The sequence below is a fragment of the Coffea eugenioides genome, chromosome 10 (genome assembly GCF_003713205.1).
Source record: "Coffea eugenioides isolate CCC68of chromosome 10, Ceug_1.0, whole genome shotgun sequence".
Classification (NCBI taxonomy): Eukaryota; Viridiplantae; Streptophyta; class Magnoliopsida; order Gentianales; family Rubiaceae; genus Coffea; species Coffea eugenioides.
The window spans coordinates 12,906,430-12,924,337 of NC_040044.1; the positions used below are offsets into that span (position 1 = coordinate 12,906,430).

The window sequence follows — 17,908 nt, forward strand, 5'->3', positions numbered from 1 at the left end:
TACTGCACTGGACTAAATGAAATTTTGAAGAAGTATGGTGATTGATGATGCATTTTATCCATTTTTTTATAGCCATAAATTGTTTACATTTTTTTCAAGGATGGTCCCTTCAAAAGTTTGACAAATGTTTAAAAACCTGAAACGGTTTCCTCGTCAGCCTTTGTACCTATCGAACTATACGGCAGTATTTCACTTTAGAAAAAAAAAAAAAAGAAAGAGAAAAGTTTTGACTGTAGTCCATAAAACAAAGAGTTAATCTTATTATACACCGATAGTGTATATATTATTACGATTGGATGCATGATATATAAGCAGAATTTGTGTATCCTAAAGAGTTAATATCTCTATCCATTAAACCTTTTGAGGATCAGTTTACATATCCATCCATTGAACCATTACCGCATCCAATTGTGCTCAGATTACAACATATTTTATAACGTCGAATATTGTTCAGTCTATGATATGTTTAGCATGGATGATTTCTTTAACCACATACTATTTATGGACAAATTTTTCTCCCAAGTTAGAACCAGAGCATTGTAGTGTATAAACGGTCAACACACATGTGCAATGTGCATAACTTCTAGGCCAACGGACACAGAGCCTACGCGGTTCGACTTATTCACCTGCAAAGTTGACGGACACTTTTAATCTGGCTACGAAAACTGCGCTCCTTTTCTCATTTCTTTCCCTATCTTCCAACAAAAGATGAAAGATGCCCAATTTCCCTGTTATATTCCAAGTTCCAATGCCTGTTTTTGGATACTCCCTTTTCCTTCATCCCTGGGCCATCAGGATAGCGTGCACTTCCCATTTGTGGGGTGATAAGGATGTAAATAGGATGCCCCTTGTCTTTACTTTTCCCACCTTTCTTGCTAGGCAATAGCCAAGTTGTAGGTAGGTATATCATTGACTTTTATCTTCTTTCTTCTGCTTCATGCATTGAGTCTAATGTATTATGTGTGTATGTTTTTTTTTTTTCTCTTTTTGCCTAAAATGTTCGTCTTCTGAGAAGGTTGAAGAGGACAAGAGGGAACGATGCAGTGAGAAATTCATTCCACATTCTAAAATAAGGGAACAAGGCCATTTACGTTGTAATAATGAAATAATTATTGGTAGACCAGAAAAAAGGTTTCGCAAGTGAACTAGCTGTGTGTCAATTCTAAGTATGTTTGTTTACATTGATGGATGACTATGACAGTTACATCTTTCACATATGTTCTTTTCTTGCACTCTATTAAGTGCAATATTTGATTCTTATGCTTTTCTTTGTTTCCTAGAAAGAATTGTGGTTCTTAATGAAATGTTTGTCATCTTTCTTCTCTTTTTTAATTCTTAACTGGATTGTTACATCTTTTACATGTGTTCTTTTCCTCGTACTCTATTAACTGCAATATTTGATTCTCATGTTGTTCTTTGCTTCATAGGATGTGTTTTGGTTATTAAATGTTTGCTGTTTTGTTTCTCGTTTCTAGTTCTTATTTGGAAAAGGTCTTCAATGTAATCAACTACTATCAATATAAATGAGAACTTCACCTGAGGTGTGAGATTATGGTGCACCAAACTATAACTATATTGCTGCTGATGTGGTATTACCTGTCAGTCATATTTGTAGACATTATAGAAATTTGACTGTGTTACTTCTTCTTTTTTTTCTTTTTTTTTTCGGTCACTTAATGTGGTTCTTAATTTGAGAAGTATTGTTTGAATTTGCCATGTAATATCAAACTAAATGATCAAATTTCGACAAGGATTTCATATCTACACTTGTCAATCTACAAGTTGTCAAGGCAAATCACAGATCATAAGGATGAATCTGAATCCAATAGAAAAAATTCCTTTACTGTGGACTGTGTTGTGGTCGATATATAGTTAAAGCCATGTTGAAATGCTATTGTTGACAAGTCTATATCAGCCTGTTACATATATTTGGAATCTGATTTACCACAATAAGGATGGTTCCTTTGTACTGCATTTGCATGTAAGTGAAATCATTTGTATCACTTGGCTATCATCTGTTTGTCAGATTATCCAATGTAGTTTTTGCCTCATTTAAATGCTTCCAGTAAAATGGTTTGCAATTCATACAACCTCCTATATACTTACCTGTATGTGTAAAAATTCTCGACAGGCTCACCTACCAAAAAAATGGAAAGCTCAAACTGCTTACCGAATTCCAAAACTTCTACATACACAGGCAGGCGGACAATAGCTGGCTCTTCTGTAGTTTTTCCTCAGATTTTGCCATCCTGTAGCGAGTCTTCCTTGGTAGGATTAAAAGCAAGTGCAGAGTCCACAGAGGTATCAGGTCACCAACCACCGCGTTGGGCTTCTGACTTTTTTATAGAGGAACAGCCCTTTTGGCTTGACGATCTCCTAAATGAGCCGGATGGCCTGATGCAAAGAGGTCATCGACGCTCAACAAGTGACACTTTCGCATATTTAGGAGAATCAGTTGAAGATCTAGACTTGAGGGAGGAACCTAGTCACAGGAACTTAACTAGTAAAGCCTTGTCAATCAGACAGAACATTGGGCGCAACAAGGACTCAAAGCTGTTTGAGAGCAAACCTAGCTCACTGGTTGAGAAATTTAAGGTTTACAAGCTACTGTAACCACTGACTAGCTTTTGATATCTAATTAACGGAAATGGTTGAGTTTCTTGAAACATAAATGCAAATCGACTTTTTTTCCTTTAGCAGGATCCACATATAGCAGTGTCTAGATCAGCTGAAAAGCAAGAGGAGGAAATTAGTACACAAACTTCTGAGGGGTCGAATGAAGGAATTAGCTCCTTGTCCCCCAAGCCTTCTGTTTCAAAAACAGAAGCAAAGCGTGCTAAACAGTACGCAATCTTCTATGCTTCTCTGTAATTTGAATATCTGCATATCACTTCACATTTCCTGATTCTGCCTTCTGATTTATTTGTTAATAATGTCGAGTGATGGAAGAGAGACATGTTGCAGGCAATCTGCTCATCGGTCAAGGGTCAGGAAGCTTCAGTACATATCTCAGCTTGAAAGAACTGTTCAACTTCTCCAGGTAATCCATCTTTAAATAATTGAAAAGCAGGCTCCATGATAGGAAATCTTTAAGCTTCACCTGCATTGAGCCTATTTTTCATTATGAAAGAAATGTAATTTTCTATCTCTGTCACGTTTCAGGCAGAGGGGTCTGAAATTTCTGCTGAACTGGAATTCCTAGATCATCAGAATCTCATATTGACCATGGAAAACAAGGCCCTGAAGCAACGGTTAGATAGTTTATCGCAGGAGCAGCTCATAAAGCAAAGTATGTTTCAAGTTCTTCAACTAGGCATTACACATGTCTGCTCTTGGATTTAGAGGTCTAGTGTACTGAAAAGAAAAGCAATAGCTTGAAGCCTGTTAATATGTTTTAATCTGGTGGAAATTATCATGCTTATTATTTTACGGTAGTGTCTCATTTCCGTGACTTGTGTTAGTTACAAAAGTCTGATAACACTTGAAATTTACGCTGAGGTTCACGATTTGTTAATGAAATTGACCATTTTGATGCATTCATCATGCTTTTCAAATCACAATAAATCACCACTAGTGCTTCGAAAATGCTTATTTGGAATTAAAGATTGCTTAGCATTATCTAAATCCTGACTCAAAAGCCAAATTTCTGGTTTTATATGGGGTAGAACTTTTTCAAATCTTCTGTACAAACTAATGCTTCTCATGGTAATTGGTGTAGTGGAGCAAGAGATGTTAGAGAGAGAACTTGGGAGGCTGCAAAATCTCTACCACATGCAGAGGCAGCAGCAAATGCAGATGCAACAGCAGCAGCAACAGCAACAGCACCATCCCAAACATCGTAGAAACAAAAGCAAGGACCTGGAATCACAGCTTCCAAGTGTCTCAAGGAAGAATGTCAGGGGCACAACTTAGGATTCTAAGAAGATATCAGTAAGATGTAATTCATTAAAACCCCAACAAAAATGTGATAAGATGTAATTCATGAAAACCCCAGCAAAAATGCGATTCTCAAACTGCTCATTTTTTCGTTATTCACTTTTTCATCTCCATTATCACAACTATATAGGATTGTGTATATTCTGGAAGACCTGTGCTACATTTGAGCAGCTTCTTTAACCTTGTGCTTCCAGTAGGATGATCTTGATTCTACAATTTCGACTGATGTCCATTCATCAAGTTGCAGCAATATAAGTTGCACAATTATGCCATTCTTGTTTGACAGCAACATTGTATACTTAATTGACAGGCAAGGCAATAGGCGGATTAGGGTTCATGCTTACAAGCTTCATAAATAAATTCTCTGTTTGCCTAGCTTACTAACTGATATCGATACGCAAAAGGTGGACCCTTTCCTTTGAGATTCTGAACGCAACTCCCGGCTCATTAGTCCACATGTTGATTTTTTTTTTTTGGGTCTGTAATAAAGGTAAATTTCATTTTTAAAGAGACTAAAATTCAGCAATCATTGGATCGCAGATCACCAAATATACCAGGAAGATCTGATTACATGGCTGTTATTTGTATTAACGAAATTGATTTATATTTCAAGGAACATTTAGTAAGTAAATTAATGATGTCTAAATAAGTCCCAAAAACCTACAAAGAGATTTATGTACTCGCCGTGTCTAGTGAACATCCACCTCCATATTAGCGTAAAATACATGGTATTTCAATCATTTCTTGAAAGAAAGACCCAAAAAAAAAAAAAAAACAAAGGAAGGATCTGAGGTAGAGAGTTGATTGTATTGATGCTTGATTGGAGATCCTAAAGAACACCATAAGGCTCTCGTTATTCTGGAAAGAAAGTACAATAGATCACCAAGACATTTGCTCTCGCAAACAGATATTCCCTTGTCACCACTTCATTGCTCATACTAAATGAGCTAATGGACAATAACCATGAGGAGCACACCAGTTTTATATTGGTTATGTCCTCGACTTCACCTAACCATTTTAAAGAAAGAAAAGGATACAGCAGTTAATTTCTACTTGAACACTTTCTATGAGTACACTTCTCTCTCTACTATGAGAGCCTCTCTCTCTACTATGAGAGACTACCTCCCTTGTATGGGAGTTTTTGAAATTTAAATTTTACCGGTAGTTTAAAACACAGCTAACTTTTGAACTTTCAAATCCAAAATGCCTAGATCTCACCTTCATCATTTCACTTACAAGGCTCATCCTTAAGCCTCAAAGATTTTGTCTTTGAGTTTCAGTCTCTTTTCTGGGTGTGAAAGAAATTATGATCCTTTAACCTTTGGAAGGAAGGAGTTAACCGTGTGTGCCTTAGGTTGTTAAGCTGCTTCTAGGTGGTATAGCATTAGATCGGGGTGGACCAGCAATCTTTATTGAGCTCCGAGTAGTTTTAGTTTTTTGTTGGTTCTAAACTAATTCTGTGTGACTTTTTCTGCAGGTTTAATCAAACTGTGAATCAGAGATGGGAAATAGTGCCAAGGTAACTCAAGCAATCTCTGGAGTTCTAAAAGGATGGAGGCAGCTTTGGAGCGTGCATTTTAGAAGTTTGATCTATCTGAAACAGAACTAGAAGGAATAGATCTCAGTAGTGAAGATATCAAGCAATGAGTTCAGGATTGTAGCGGAAGTCTAGTAGGTAAACTAATGGGAGAAAAGGTGGCAAATTTCACAGGTGTAAAAAACTTCACCAATCATGTTTGGGGCTACCCAAGAAACATGGTAGTGACAGAACTAGGACCAAACATGTTTCAGTTTCAACTGGAAAAGGAAGAGGATCAAGAAAAAATTCTGATGGGAGGCCCGTAGATAATGGATAACCAGATCCTAGTCTTAAAGGAATGAAGAGTTGGGTGTGAACGGAACCTCGACCATTTTAGGTTTGCCCATCTATGGATACAAATTTGAAATCTTCCTGTTCATTGGATGTGTAAAGCAGTGGGGTTTAAATTGGGGAAAATCTTCAACTCTGTGAGGGAAGTGATAGTCCCGCTGGGAGGGGGGAAAGAAGGGAGACATATGAAGATATTTGCTGAAGCAGATGTTTTCCAACCTCTGGTGCGAGGAACCTCTGTGAAAATGGATGGAGTAAATACATGGGTAGAATTTAGATACGAGCAGTGCCCGGATTTCTGTTACAACTGCGGGGTTATAGGGCATGGGGATAAATCCTATTCTGGAGAAAAGAGGGAGAAACAAAATAACAGAGAAGGACAATTTGGTACATGGATGCGAGTAGGAAACATAATGATATCTCCTTTGAGATCTTGGAAAGGATCTAACAAAGAGGATAATCAGTGCCATGTGGTGACAATGAAAGGTAGTAGTGTGATCGAAACATCAGCAGAGAAACAATACAGTCAAGGGTCTGAGAATAAGGATGGAATGAGGTGTAAACAAAGTGACAAGGAGAACAAAGACAAAGAACAGAGAAAGATGGAAATTGAGAGGAAGTGGAGAGAAATTCTGAGAGAAAACACTGAACAGAAGAAGGAGATGGAAAAGGGGGAAAATGATGGAAAATGTGAGGATAAAAATTGCAGAGTGCAGGGGGAAAGGACAGAGAGTAGGAACGAACTAGTAGGACAGGGAAGTAGAAAGACCAGTGTAGAGGACCAACACGTAGATGACATAGTCATAGAAGAAAATTTAGGCAAAGAATTGTCAAACAGGACTGCTATGGGAGCTATAGCACTTCAAGTGAGTGAAATAGTGGCTGATCAATCCCAGACATCAGCAAATAGCAGCATGCAAGGAGACAAGAAGCAAAGCAGGAAGATCCTAAGAACCAGATGAACCCCATTAAGGGACATTACAAACAGAGAAAATGTAAGGGGTCAAGGAGGGAAGAGAAAACTACCGGAATCCCAACAAGGCCTAGATCCAATGGAGGAGGATACAACAGAAGCTCCGAAGCATAAATCACTGAAAGTGGGCAATACTGCTGGTTATGATATAGAGGAATTGGAGGCTAACCCCGAAATGCCTCATTTGTTTAAATGAAGGTTGTGGTGTGGAACTGTCGAGGTGCAGTGGCCCCTTGACAATTCCCCTGCTGAAGGAGGTCTTGAACCTCCACTCTCCCAGCATAGTTTTTTTTGAGTGAAACCAAAAACCATGAAAAGTTCATGAAATAGGTACAAAAAAGAATTAGATTTGAAAACAGTTTTGTGATGAGCTCAAAGGGGAGAGCAGAGGGGCTAACCCTGTTCTGGAAGGATGAAATAAATTTGCAGGATGTGAATGATACAGACTGGTACATAAAAGTGAGGGTGTTAGACTAGACGGATAATAGTCACTGATGGCTAATACGAGTCTATGCAAGTATAGAGGAAAGTGTTAGGAAACCACAGTGGAAGGTTATTGAGGAAAAGAAGAGAGATTGGGGTGAGACCTGGGTGTTAGTGGGGGATTTTAATGATATTTGCTCCAATGAGGAAAAATGGGGAGGGAGAGAGAGGTTAGAGGGAAGTTTTAGGTACTTCAATACCTTCATTAAAGGGAATGAGCTTGTGGATATAGGGTCTATAGGAGTACCCTGGACATGGAGTAATACTTAGGAGGGGGAGGGAGAAATAAGGGAGAGATCGGACAGATGTCTGGGAAGTGTAAGTTGGGTTTAGAACTTCGAAAAAGCAACTGGTGAACATGTTGAAAAGGAAGCTTCCGATCACCGCCTTCTGATACTGGACACAAATCCACAAAACAGAAAAGTGAAGAGAAGGTTTTACTTTGACCAAAGATGGGCCAAGGATAAAGAAACAGATGCAGTGATCAAAAAAACATAGGGAATGAAACAACCTAGTTCAAGGATGTTCAGAGTTATAAGAAGCATAAAGGAGTGCAGATTAGCCCTAATTGAATGGAATAAAAGAGTGAAAGGCAATACAAAAGTAAAGATCCAAGAGATAAAGGAGAAATTGAAAGCAGTGAGAGAGGGATGCGATCCAAGCAACAGAGGGGACATAGCTAATCTGAAAAGGCAGCTCTGTAAAGCCTACAAAGATGAGGAGTTGTTTTGGAGTCAAAAGTCAAGAAACAGATGGCTGAAAGAAGGGGACAAGAATACAACATTTTTCCATATAAGTGTAATGACAAAAAGGAAAAAGAACAAAATTAGCCTGCTACAAAAGTTGAAAGGGGATTGGTGCAGAAGTGATCAGGAAATTGAAGAAAATTTGTGTAATCACTATAGGGAACTCTTCACTACTACAAATCCTAAAGAATTCGACAAGGTTCTGCAAGGAATACCTCGCACTATTTCCAGTCTAATGAATGAGCAGTTGATTAAACATGTGGAAAAAGCTGAAATTCAGCAAGCTCTATTCTCTATGTTCCCTAATAAAGCCCCAGGTGTAGATGGTATGTCTCCATTATTTTTTTCAAAACTACTGGCACATTATTAAAGCTGATGTTGTTAAAGCCATTAGTGGTTTTTTTCATACTGGTAATTTGTTTAGAACTGTCAATGAGACCATCATATCTCTGATTCCTAAAGTTGACAATCCAGTGTTCTTAACTAACTTCAGACCTATTAGCCTGTGCACGGTGTTGTATAAAATCATTTCAAAAATACTGGCTAATAGATTGAAAAGAGTTTTAAAGCACTGCATTAGTCCCTCCCAATCTGCTTTTGTCCCAGGGAGACAAATTTTGGATAACGTCATTATTGCTCATGAAATTTTAACTTCCTGAAAAATAAGAGAACAGGCAAAGTAGGTTTCATGACTTTAAAACTTGACATGTCTAAAACCTATGATAGGGTAGAATGGAAATTTCTAGAGAGACTAATGATGCATATGGGATTTTGTCCTACTTTTGTTAGATGGACCATGGTTTGTATTTCCACCGTTTCATACTCTTTTAATCTGAATTGACAAAAGGAAGGACATATAATGCCTACCAGAGGAATACGGCAAGGAGACCCTTTATCCCCTTATTTGTTCATCATCTGTGCTGAAGGGCTATCTAACTTAATCAAGAAAGCTGTGGAAGGGAAAGAAATAACTGGAATAAAAATCTGTAAGGGTAGCCCTATGGTCTCTCACTTGTTCTTTGCAGATGATTCACTACTATGTTGTAAAGCAAGCAAACAGGAAGCAATAAAAGTGAAGGAGATCCTCCAACAGTATGGAAAAGCCTCTGGACAAGTTGTTAATTTTGATAAATCTGCAATGTTTTTCAGCAAGAACACCCCAAACTAGATAAGATTGGAGATTAGTAAAGCATTGGATAGCATGAGGGAGACACACAGTGGAAAATATCTAGGCCTACCAATGACTATAGGGAAGTCGAAGAACTAGGTGCTTGGGTATCTCAAAAGCAAAATCAACAGTAAGATGCAAGGTTGGAAGCAGAAGAGTCTCAGTCAAGGGGGGAAAGAGGTCTTGATCAAATCAGTGCTCATAGCAATGCCAACTTACATTATGTCTTGCTTTAAATTACCCAAAGGACTGTGCAAAGAGATAAGTGCTAGAATAGCCAGGTTCTGGTGGGGAAATGGGGAGAAGGAAAACAAGATTCATTGGATTAACTGGAATAAGCTATCAGAAGTGAAAGGGAAAGGGGGATTGGGTTTTAGAGATCTTGAAGCTTTTAATTTGGCCCTGCTTGCAAAACAAATTTGGAGAATTCTTCCAACTCCAAATTTGTTAGTAAGCAGGGTGTTGAAAGCTAAGTATATGAGAGAGAAAGAGTAGCTAGAGAAGGAACCCCCCAATTCTACCTCTTAGTGTTGGAAAAGTATTCACAAGGGGGTGAACTACTACAGAAGGGATTATGGAAAAGAGTGGGCGATGGGAGGACAGTGAAGATCTGGCAAGATAGATGGATCACTGGAGCAAAAAATGGAAGAGTTTCGAGAACAATGCCTGATGACTGCCAACTGAAGACTGTTAATGAATTGATAGAGGAAGGAAAATGGAAGATAGCTTGTCTGCAGCAATGGTTCAACGAACAGGATGTTGAGCACATAGCTAGCATCCCCCTCAGTTTATATAGAAGAAGAGATAGACTTTACTGGAAACATAACAAATCTAGAGTGTACACAGTAAAGTCAGGATATGCTGCAGCAAAATTGGAAGATGCACCCCAGAGTCTAAGGATCGAACCTGGAGCAGAAACCAGCTAGGAAATCAGAAAATACACTGTCTGGAAGAAATCGTGGAGCTTTAATTTGAAGATGAAGCTGAAACACTTTTTGTGGAGATGCTTACAGAATAGTTTGCCAGTAAATGAAGCCATACATAAAAGAATAGGGAAAAGAAATAGCCTGTGTAGTTGCTGTGGAGAGGAAACTGAAACCACTGAGCACATTTTTTTCTCCTGTCCAAAGGCCAAAATGGTACGGCAGATAGCTCCTGTTAGGTGGAAGGGGATAACCGAGCTTCAAAGTAACACATGGAGATGGTGGGATGCAGTAATGCAATCAGCTGACAAGGAGCAAGGATTGGACAGAATAAAGCTCATGGCCAATATCTTATGGCAAATCTAGAAGGCACGAAACAGGTTGGTATTCCACTGTGAGAACATGAATGCAAAACTGATTGTAGATAAAGCACAGCAGGAATGGTTTGAGTATGAAAATGAGACTGAGGCAGGTGCAAGGACAAATGACATCTCAAAAATGGGTAGACAGCAGCAATGTAGATGGGAACCACCTAAAGGTGTGATCAAAATAAACACAGATGCAGCAATATCAGCTAGAATGGTAAGAATAGGGTTGGGGATAATAGCCAGGAACTGGCGGGGAAAGATTGTGAAAGCAAAGGGAATTTCTGAATGCAAGAGAGAAGAAGCAGGCAAAGAGGAAGCACTAGCTATAAGAAGTGCACTTGTAATGGCAAAAGATGCAGGTTGGACAAACATAGAAGTCCAAACAGACTGCAAAGGTGTAGTGGACCAAATTAACACAGGCAATGTTCAGGACAATAGCATAAAAACAATCCTGGAGGACATTGGTGACCTAAGACAGGATTTTGACTGCTGCAAATTTTCTTTTGTTCCCAGGGCTGGAAATGGCTGCAGCCATTCTCTGGCACAATTTACTGTCAAGTTGATTAGAAATGTGGAATGGGAAAACTCCTTCCCAATGTGGCTAATAGATCTAGTCAGAAAAGATATGGGGGTAGTTATCCCTTTTTGTAATTAGCCCTTGTATTATCAAGTGTTAATATCTATAAAATGTTGATGTTTGTGGAAGAAAAAAAAAAGTTAATTTCTACTTGAATGCTTTGAGAGAACCATAAGGGAGTCTACAGGAGAAACTTTACCGCAGATCCATAGTGCAGCAAGGTGCAAGCAGATGAATGACCATTTAAAAGCACCTACCACGAACAGGTGTTATTTTCATCAGCTACAAAAATGCATAGCAGAAAAGGGCAGAATTTTAAGGAGAACAGGCAACAAATGGATACCAAACTTAGGAACTGCATAGCAGCCAACGGATTCTGTCAAAATGTTCCATACTAGACTATGTACATTGTCTCATAATACGGCACTTATTGCTCAGACTAGTGTACCAGTTCCCTCTCCAAAGTCCAAGAAAAGATTCTCCAAGAAATTGTTAGGAATATGAACAATCACCCAATCTATAAACAGCTTTTACTATTCTACCTTGAGCAATTGCCAGCAGATAAACTCAGATTCTTTTGCTCTTCATAACTCTCCAAGTTTTTTTCTTTCTCTTCCACCTCAAAACTGCCATCTTCTCGCCTTTCCACTTTCGATATTGTTCTCTATCCTTTAACCAACTGGAGTAGTCCTTTCCATTCTTACACTCGATAAAGTCAGCCAGTTCATCAAAATCAGAAACCATCTGACTGTTCTTTATCACACATCTAAGATACAGCTCCCCATTTCTCGATTCTTCAGTCTCCTCTTCAGTGCCTACATCACCTTCCATGGTACCAAGAACTAATCCATTTCGTCCAGTATCACAATATCCATCACCTGATCCTGTCAAGTGATTTGCCGGGGAAGGCGTACTGAAACAAACATGAAGCAAAATGATTGGTTTGGAACATCATAATCATAAAAATTTTGTAGCTACACAATACGTGCTGGTGGTCTTTCTATTGGTTGGATGCCAGAAAAGTTTCCCTGCCGGGATGCTCAGGGTACCTTACCTACCCTCCCATTCTATGTACTAAAATACAATTAAAGGGAAAAATATGTTAAATGAAGACAAAAAGAATCCACCCCCTCTATCTACCATGTCCAAGAAAAACTTCAACCCTTAAAAAATAGTTTTGTCTTCAGCAAAATTCGTAATTCCATATTTTGTTCATTAATTCTTGGGAGCAGATGCAGTAATTGAGCTATTTTTACCAGACTATTTCAACACTGCATCAAGCAAATGAAGGTGCAAGTGGAGGTATACCATGACAACATATGAAATGCACGAGCACACATCATATAACAAATTACCTCGAGTACAGAGTCCTTATCTTCTGGAACTTTGAAGCAACCACCAAGCTAGAACTTTGGTTCAATACAGCCTACAACAGTTAAAACCAGCTTATGCACATGGATCTTGTGGATATGCAAATAAATTTCTTATCAGTGGAAAAACGTCAGAATATACCTCTTGGATATTGACTTGCTGCAGGTCAGACTGAAAGGATTCTGAACTAGAACAAAGAGCTGAGTACAATACATCCAAGATACCCTCTTCAAATGCAAACAGGTTCATCAACGACATAATAGTCAGAAGACAGCCCTTCACTAAGAAGTCAAGCCCAGTAGAGAACGCCAAGGACAGCAAGCCTGAAAAATGCAAGAACATCATTTTGGAACTTGAATGCCATGTACATTTTGTCTCCATCAGTTTGCAAAGGATTTGTTGGATTGGAAGATGTATACTAAATTCTGTGAAGCAGCTGATTATACTTGAAATATACTCGTACTCCTTAGATGAAGAGAAATCCTTCAACGATTTTGTACAATTTGAGTCACCACAATGTCTAAGACACCCAATAACTTGCAACAAGGCATTACTCATCAATTTCAGAATAGAAGAAAGAACACAGAAATCTTCCAGATCACCAACTCCAATAGGATCACAGAAGCCATCAGAAGCTCTTAGGATAATACAACTTAAGATTGATAAAATCTCATCTTGGCATGACATGTCAAAAACATGTTGACACTCCTTTACATATTTGATTGAGCAACTTACCAAATCAGATTTCATTTTACAGGACATGTTGCCAAAGTGAGACTCAGGAAAACCATCTGACTTCGTGATGAGATGATTAATTTTCTCTGTCATGTTTGGGAATACAAAAGACTCAAATGATTGCTGAATAGTATTCATGTCCACATTTGATTTCTCAGAACCTTTGGAGCTTGCCAGATTGCTATAAAATCGTGAACTGGAGATGTATTTAATGTACAAAGCAACTGACTTTTCAAATACAGTGAGGGAGCAGTTTATCACCATAAAATTTGGCTTCCAATCTTTGAAGTCTACAACATTAACTGTGGCTTCAGAAACCAAAGCAAGAATATGAGCCTGCATAACTTTTGGTGCAAAAAGAAGGATCGGATTGAGAAGCAACATTATTGCTGCACTTGTACTTAATTCCTTTGGTCTGGAGGAACAACTGAACCTTTCTGTGTATGTCCAAAATAATCTGTCAAGGAAATCTTCAACAGCATTCTTTTCCAAAAATGCGATAGAGAAGTGAGTGCATATGATTTCGATCAGTGGTCCATTATCATTATCACCCTGACCAGAATGTGACATGTGTAGCATTCCAGTAGCAGTAGCAAAACGGTCAATTATCTCAAATAAAGGTCCTAACTGTTCATGAACCAAAACTTCGTCCAAGATTACCTGTAGGCAAAAATTCAGTTCATCTGGCCAGATGTTATCTGAAAGCAAACAATCACAGAGAAAATCTTAAACACATAAATCAAAGTGTAAGTATGCAGCACATTGGAAAAGCTTGAAGTGGGCAACTAGTAGCTTTAGTTAAGCCTACACAGGCAACTATAAAGTTGAATTTCTAACATAAAAAAAGCCGATTTGTTACTAACAAACAAGACAAAAAACCACGTGTAATCCCAGTATCTTTATAACCTCAATAACAAGACAAAAACCATGTGTAATCCCTACTCACCTGTAACTAGACTATCTTTAACTTCTTTCCGGAAAGCAAAGGCAGTAGTTTCATAATTGAACTTAAAATTTTTAATGAGAAAAAATAATGCATCCAGATTTCCAAGTCAATCTCTTTAAACCTCCTTGCGTCCTTCAAATTTGAAGCTTGGTATGTAGTGGATTAAACAATTTACAGAAACTTTACCTGCATAGTTGAATGCAGTGAATGCCATATTATCTAGACAATGAGAAGGAAAGAATTCAAATGGACCAATTCATAAGCAACTTCAAACTAAAAAAAAAACATATTATAGGACATTCCAAAATCAAGCAGAAGAGTTCCTTTTGAGTTTTCTCCTTCATGCACATTTTTTTGGCATACAACACCAAATGTTAACATATAATTCCATTTTGAGTAAATGTCATTGAGTATGTTTGGATATAGTATTATTTGAAATAATCACTGCCGCACTTTTTGTGATGTGATTTATGTGAGCTAAAAGGTAGTTGCAAATACAAAAAGGTGGTTAGAAAACGTATTTATCATCCAATCAAAATAATATTTGAAAAAATTTTTGTATCCAAACATGCCTATTAGAATTTCAGATGAAGCACCTCTGGGGGTTGGACAGTTCGTACGTTATTATAATTACAGATTAGAATGTACAAGAAAACAAATTGATCATCTTACTGCTTTGTTTGTAAATGGTTTTTGATGGATGGAGCAGCGGCAGTAGTGTTGTGGTTGTATGTGTCTTCATGTGTGTAAGGTAGAGATGGGTGAAAAAGCTAATTTAACTTATCTCTTTGAAAGTTCATCATTGTAGAATTTCCCACTGTCTTTAGAGCAACAGAATGCATCAAATAGATAAGCTCCATATTTATGAAATATGTAATTAAGGAAAATATTTTCAAAATACACCATAAAAATTTATTAAAGACAAAGCATGACAAAGAATGTATGTTAATTTTAGAGTGTAAATACTAACTAAAAGAGCACCAAGCATCTAATTTTGGATAAACAAAAAGAAGGTGCAATATCTCATACAATTAGCTCCACTTTGTAGAAGACACACAAACCAGCACATTCTGGTTGCACATGAACTTTAAGAGTAGTGGATAGGGTTCAATTCAAAAAGATCAAAAGATTATATGATTTCTCGTCAAACTAATTCAAACAATGCCTTTGATAAAATTGCAAACTCTTAAAGAATTGAATTTCAAATGTTAGCCAAAAATCCCCCATTCTTCTCCTTTCTTGAATGTTCAATGCTCTAGACCTTACTATCCATGGCATGCATCATGAAATGCCTCTATAAGTAAACAACAAGATGTATTACTTTCACAAACAGTTTATGCTACTTAATACCTTTCCGCTGGGAAGTTGTGTAAATGTTATGCGCATAACTATTACATGATCTAAATAGTTTCATGCAAAACATATTTAAGCACTTCATAGAGCCATAAAGCACCAAAAACAAGCTTCAATCCTTTCTCTTATAAACCATTAAGACCATAATATTCCTGAAGTATGATACTCATGACTCGTACACGATCTAAATCATTCTCTATCTCTTATACAAGCACTATGTACAGCCACAAAGGCTAAGAGTTAGACATTGCTCCTCCTCTTCCACATCTCTTTGTATCAGATTGATGATGTCAAAGAAACTACTAAGAGTTTAAATTACCTCAAGCATTGCTGACAACAAAGGAAGGCGAGAATCAGATGGCTCTAGGAAATGCAAGGAAGCCATGAAATCCTCAGTTGAGGTTGTGCAGTCATTTTCACCATATTCACAAGCACGAGAAACAGATTTCTCAAACCTAAATCCTCTTCTCTCATTTTTCACATTTAAGTTTAAGGAACACAAACTTCGACGTACTTGCAAAAGAACATGGGCCTTTTCCAGAAGTAGACTTTGCTGGTCCTGCAGCAAGATCAAAAGAACCAAACAGCACCTCAACAGCCAATTTACTATTTCAGCAGCTTCAGCCATAACCGAGGCAGAGTTACCATCTCCAGCGTCATTGTTTGAAAGATTAGGTAATGCAGAGAAGAACTGATCAAACCTCTGAGATAGTTCTTTGAATAATACATCTGAGAGCCTTTTAATATCTTCAGTTCTCACTTTACTAATTTCCACACTCAATATACTTGATTTAAGTCCATTACTTGATCTGCATTGCTGGTTTTGGCACAAATGATTAAGCAGAAAATACAATCTTTTGAGGACGGCTTTAGTCATACCCTGAAATCAGGGAGAAGAAAACCACAAATGAACTTCAATTAAGTTAACAGTATCACATAAAAACTCCATCCTATTAAAAGGATTCATTATTTTCAGTGGTACTCTCTTTTTTAAATGTTTCAATATATCCAAAGAGCCCAAATTAAAACAAAATTTGACCATGAGAAAGCACTTGAACTAAAATAGAAAAAAAAAAGCCACAGGAATAAGAAAGCCAAATGAATTGTAAGAGTCAAACAAAATTCAATACGAAACCTAGATACTTTTATGCACTAGATAAAGCATTGAACTTTACCAAAACCCCTAGAACTTCTCCGAACAATAACTCCCGTAGCAGATTTGGGAAAATATTTATAACAACAAATATTTGCAAAAACCCAGAAAAATCTGAAAACCAAAAGCAGTAAATTCGAATATAACAGAGCAATTTAAGCCTAAAAAACCAAGAAAATCAGTATCAAAGCATCAAACCAATAAATAAAAATTCCTAAACGAGAGAACCAGTAAAAATATGAAAAGGAAATTTCTGGGTACGAACCTGGGGAGAATTGATGGCGGAGAGAAGGGCTTTCAAAGTACAGCTAGCAGAATCATTATTCTGGGACTGCGTCGCCTCAGTTGCCCCCTTCGGAGCTCCTTTACGCCGTCGTTTCGCAGCTCTTGAACCCATTTTATAGCCGAACCGCAATATCGTTTTACTGATCAATCAGTAATCAAGTTTAAAAACAGAAAATTGAAACAGAGGAAGGGGGAGGGAGAGAGAGAGAGAGAGAGCCTGTGTGGGCTATTTGGCGCGGTAGGCATAGCAGAGTGGAAATTAAAAGGCATTTTTGTATTCCATGGAACAAGGGAGGGAAAACAGAAGGGCAGGAGTACTTTTTTCCTTTTTATAATTTCTATTTTAAACTGACTCCTGCTCTGTACTAACGGGAAAAGATAGATCCAAAGAAATCATTGTGCTCAATACTAACGGGAAGGGGTAGATTCAAAGTAGTCACTTTTAGTGTACACTAACAAGAAGAGATGACATCAAATAAGTCAAAAGAGAACTCGAAGGACTGTCATTAGATTAGACCAGACTAAGTATCTATGCATCTATTGATAAAATTTTCAGAAAAATTAGAAAAAGAATACAAGTTGAGAGATTTGATTCGTTGAGTTATAACCAATGAGAGTTTTAAATCCCTTCCTAATGGCTGAGTTGGTTAAAGGGTAGGAATACGAGGCAAGTTAATTTTTTGATGAGGATAATAAATGTAAGTGTATAAATATGTATATTTACACCGTATGTTACGGGACCAAACAAGGCATAACTAGTGGCTTAGGAGTAGACTCCGCATTTGTGACATCAAACCTGTTGGCACTTGAATTTTTTTGCCAAGTTTATTTGTTATAATTTTTTAAAAATTTTATCTACAATAATTTCAAAAATTTACACACTTTAAAATTTTTTTTAAAAACATCTATAGTAAAGTACAGTAAAATTTTAGACAAATATTCAAAAAATTCACTTGTCAAATAAGTGTCTTGAAGATAGTCGTTAGAAATTTTTTACTATTTTTTATTTTTTGTGAATAGA

At 37.5% G+C, this 17,908-nt stretch overlaps 3 protein-coding genes across 4 annotated transcripts; 2 read left to right on the plus strand and 1 right to left on the minus strand.

Annotated features, from left to right (window-relative positions):
• Nucleotides 1-2,148: 2,148 nt before the first annotated feature.
• LOC113750456 (basic leucine zipper 19-like) lies at nt 2,149-3,950 on the plus strand. Its single transcript, XM_027294426.1, has 5 exons — nt 2,149-2,595; nt 2,701-2,843; nt 2,965-3,040; nt 3,163-3,289; nt 3,719-3,950. The coding sequence occupies exons 1-5, from the start codon at nt 2,149-2,151 to the stop codon at nt 3,910-3,912; spliced, it is 987 nt and encodes a 328-aa protein (XP_027150227.1). The 3' UTR covers nt 3,913-3,950.
• Nucleotides 3,951-10,501: 6,551 nt separating this feature from the next.
• On the plus strand, nt 10,502-11,122 carry LOC113750457. The gene has a single exon (XM_027294427.1). The coding sequence runs from the start codon at nt 10,502-10,504 to the stop codon at nt 11,120-11,122; it is 621 nt and encodes a 206-aa protein (XP_027150228.1).
• Nucleotides 11,123-11,256: 134 nt separating this feature from the next.
• Nucleotides 11,257-17,195, minus strand: LOC113750003. Of its 2 annotated transcripts, none has more exons than XM_027293903.1 (5): nt 16,868-17,195; nt 15,769-16,266; nt 12,557-13,810; nt 12,400-12,470; nt 11,257-11,957 (listed from the first exon to the last, which is right to left on the minus strand). In XM_027293903.1, exons 1-5 carry the CDS (start codon nt 16,997-16,999, stop codon nt 11,612-11,614), a joined length of 2,301 nt encoding a protein of 766 aa, XP_027149704.1. In that variant the 5' UTR covers nt 17,000-17,195; the 3' UTR covers nt 11,257-11,611. The 2 variants fall into 2 exon arrangements, with proteins under 2 accessions (XP_027149704.1, XP_027149703.1); XM_027293902.1 differs by having other exon boundaries at nt 15,769-16,329.
• Between the last annotated feature and the right edge of the window lie 713 nt (nt 17,196-17,908).

Bases quoted from the DNA above. Each gene is read 5' to 3' on its own strand.
- LOC113750456 (XM_027294426.1), top strand. From the start codon at position 2,149: ATGGAAAGCTCAAACTGCTTACCGAATTCCAAAACTTCTACATACACA. The intron at 2,596-2,700 runs GTTTACAAGCTA...TTCCTTTAGCAG, and splicing joins CACTGGTTGAGAAATTTAAG to GATCCACATATAGCAGTGTC. The intron at 2,844-2,964 runs GTACGCAATCTT...GACATGTTGCAG, and splicing joins GAAGCAAAGCGTGCTAAACA to GCAATCTGCTCATCGGTCAA.
- LOC113750457 (XM_027294427.1), top strand. From the start codon at position 10,502: ATGAATGCAAAACTGATTGTAGATAAAGCACAGCAGGAATGGTTTGAG.
- LOC113750003 (XM_027293902.1), bottom strand. From the start codon at position 16,999: ATGGGTTCAAGAGCTGCGAAACGACGGCGTAAAGGAGCTCCGAAGGGG. The intron at 13,811-15,768 runs GTAATTTAAACT...TTTTGCCTACAG, and splicing joins TGTTGTCAGCAATGCTTGAG to GTAATCTTGGACGAAGTTTT. The intron at 12,471-12,556 runs GTATATTCTGAC...TAACTGTTGTAG, and splicing joins AGCAAGTCAATATCCAAGAG to GCTGTATTGAACCAAAGTTC.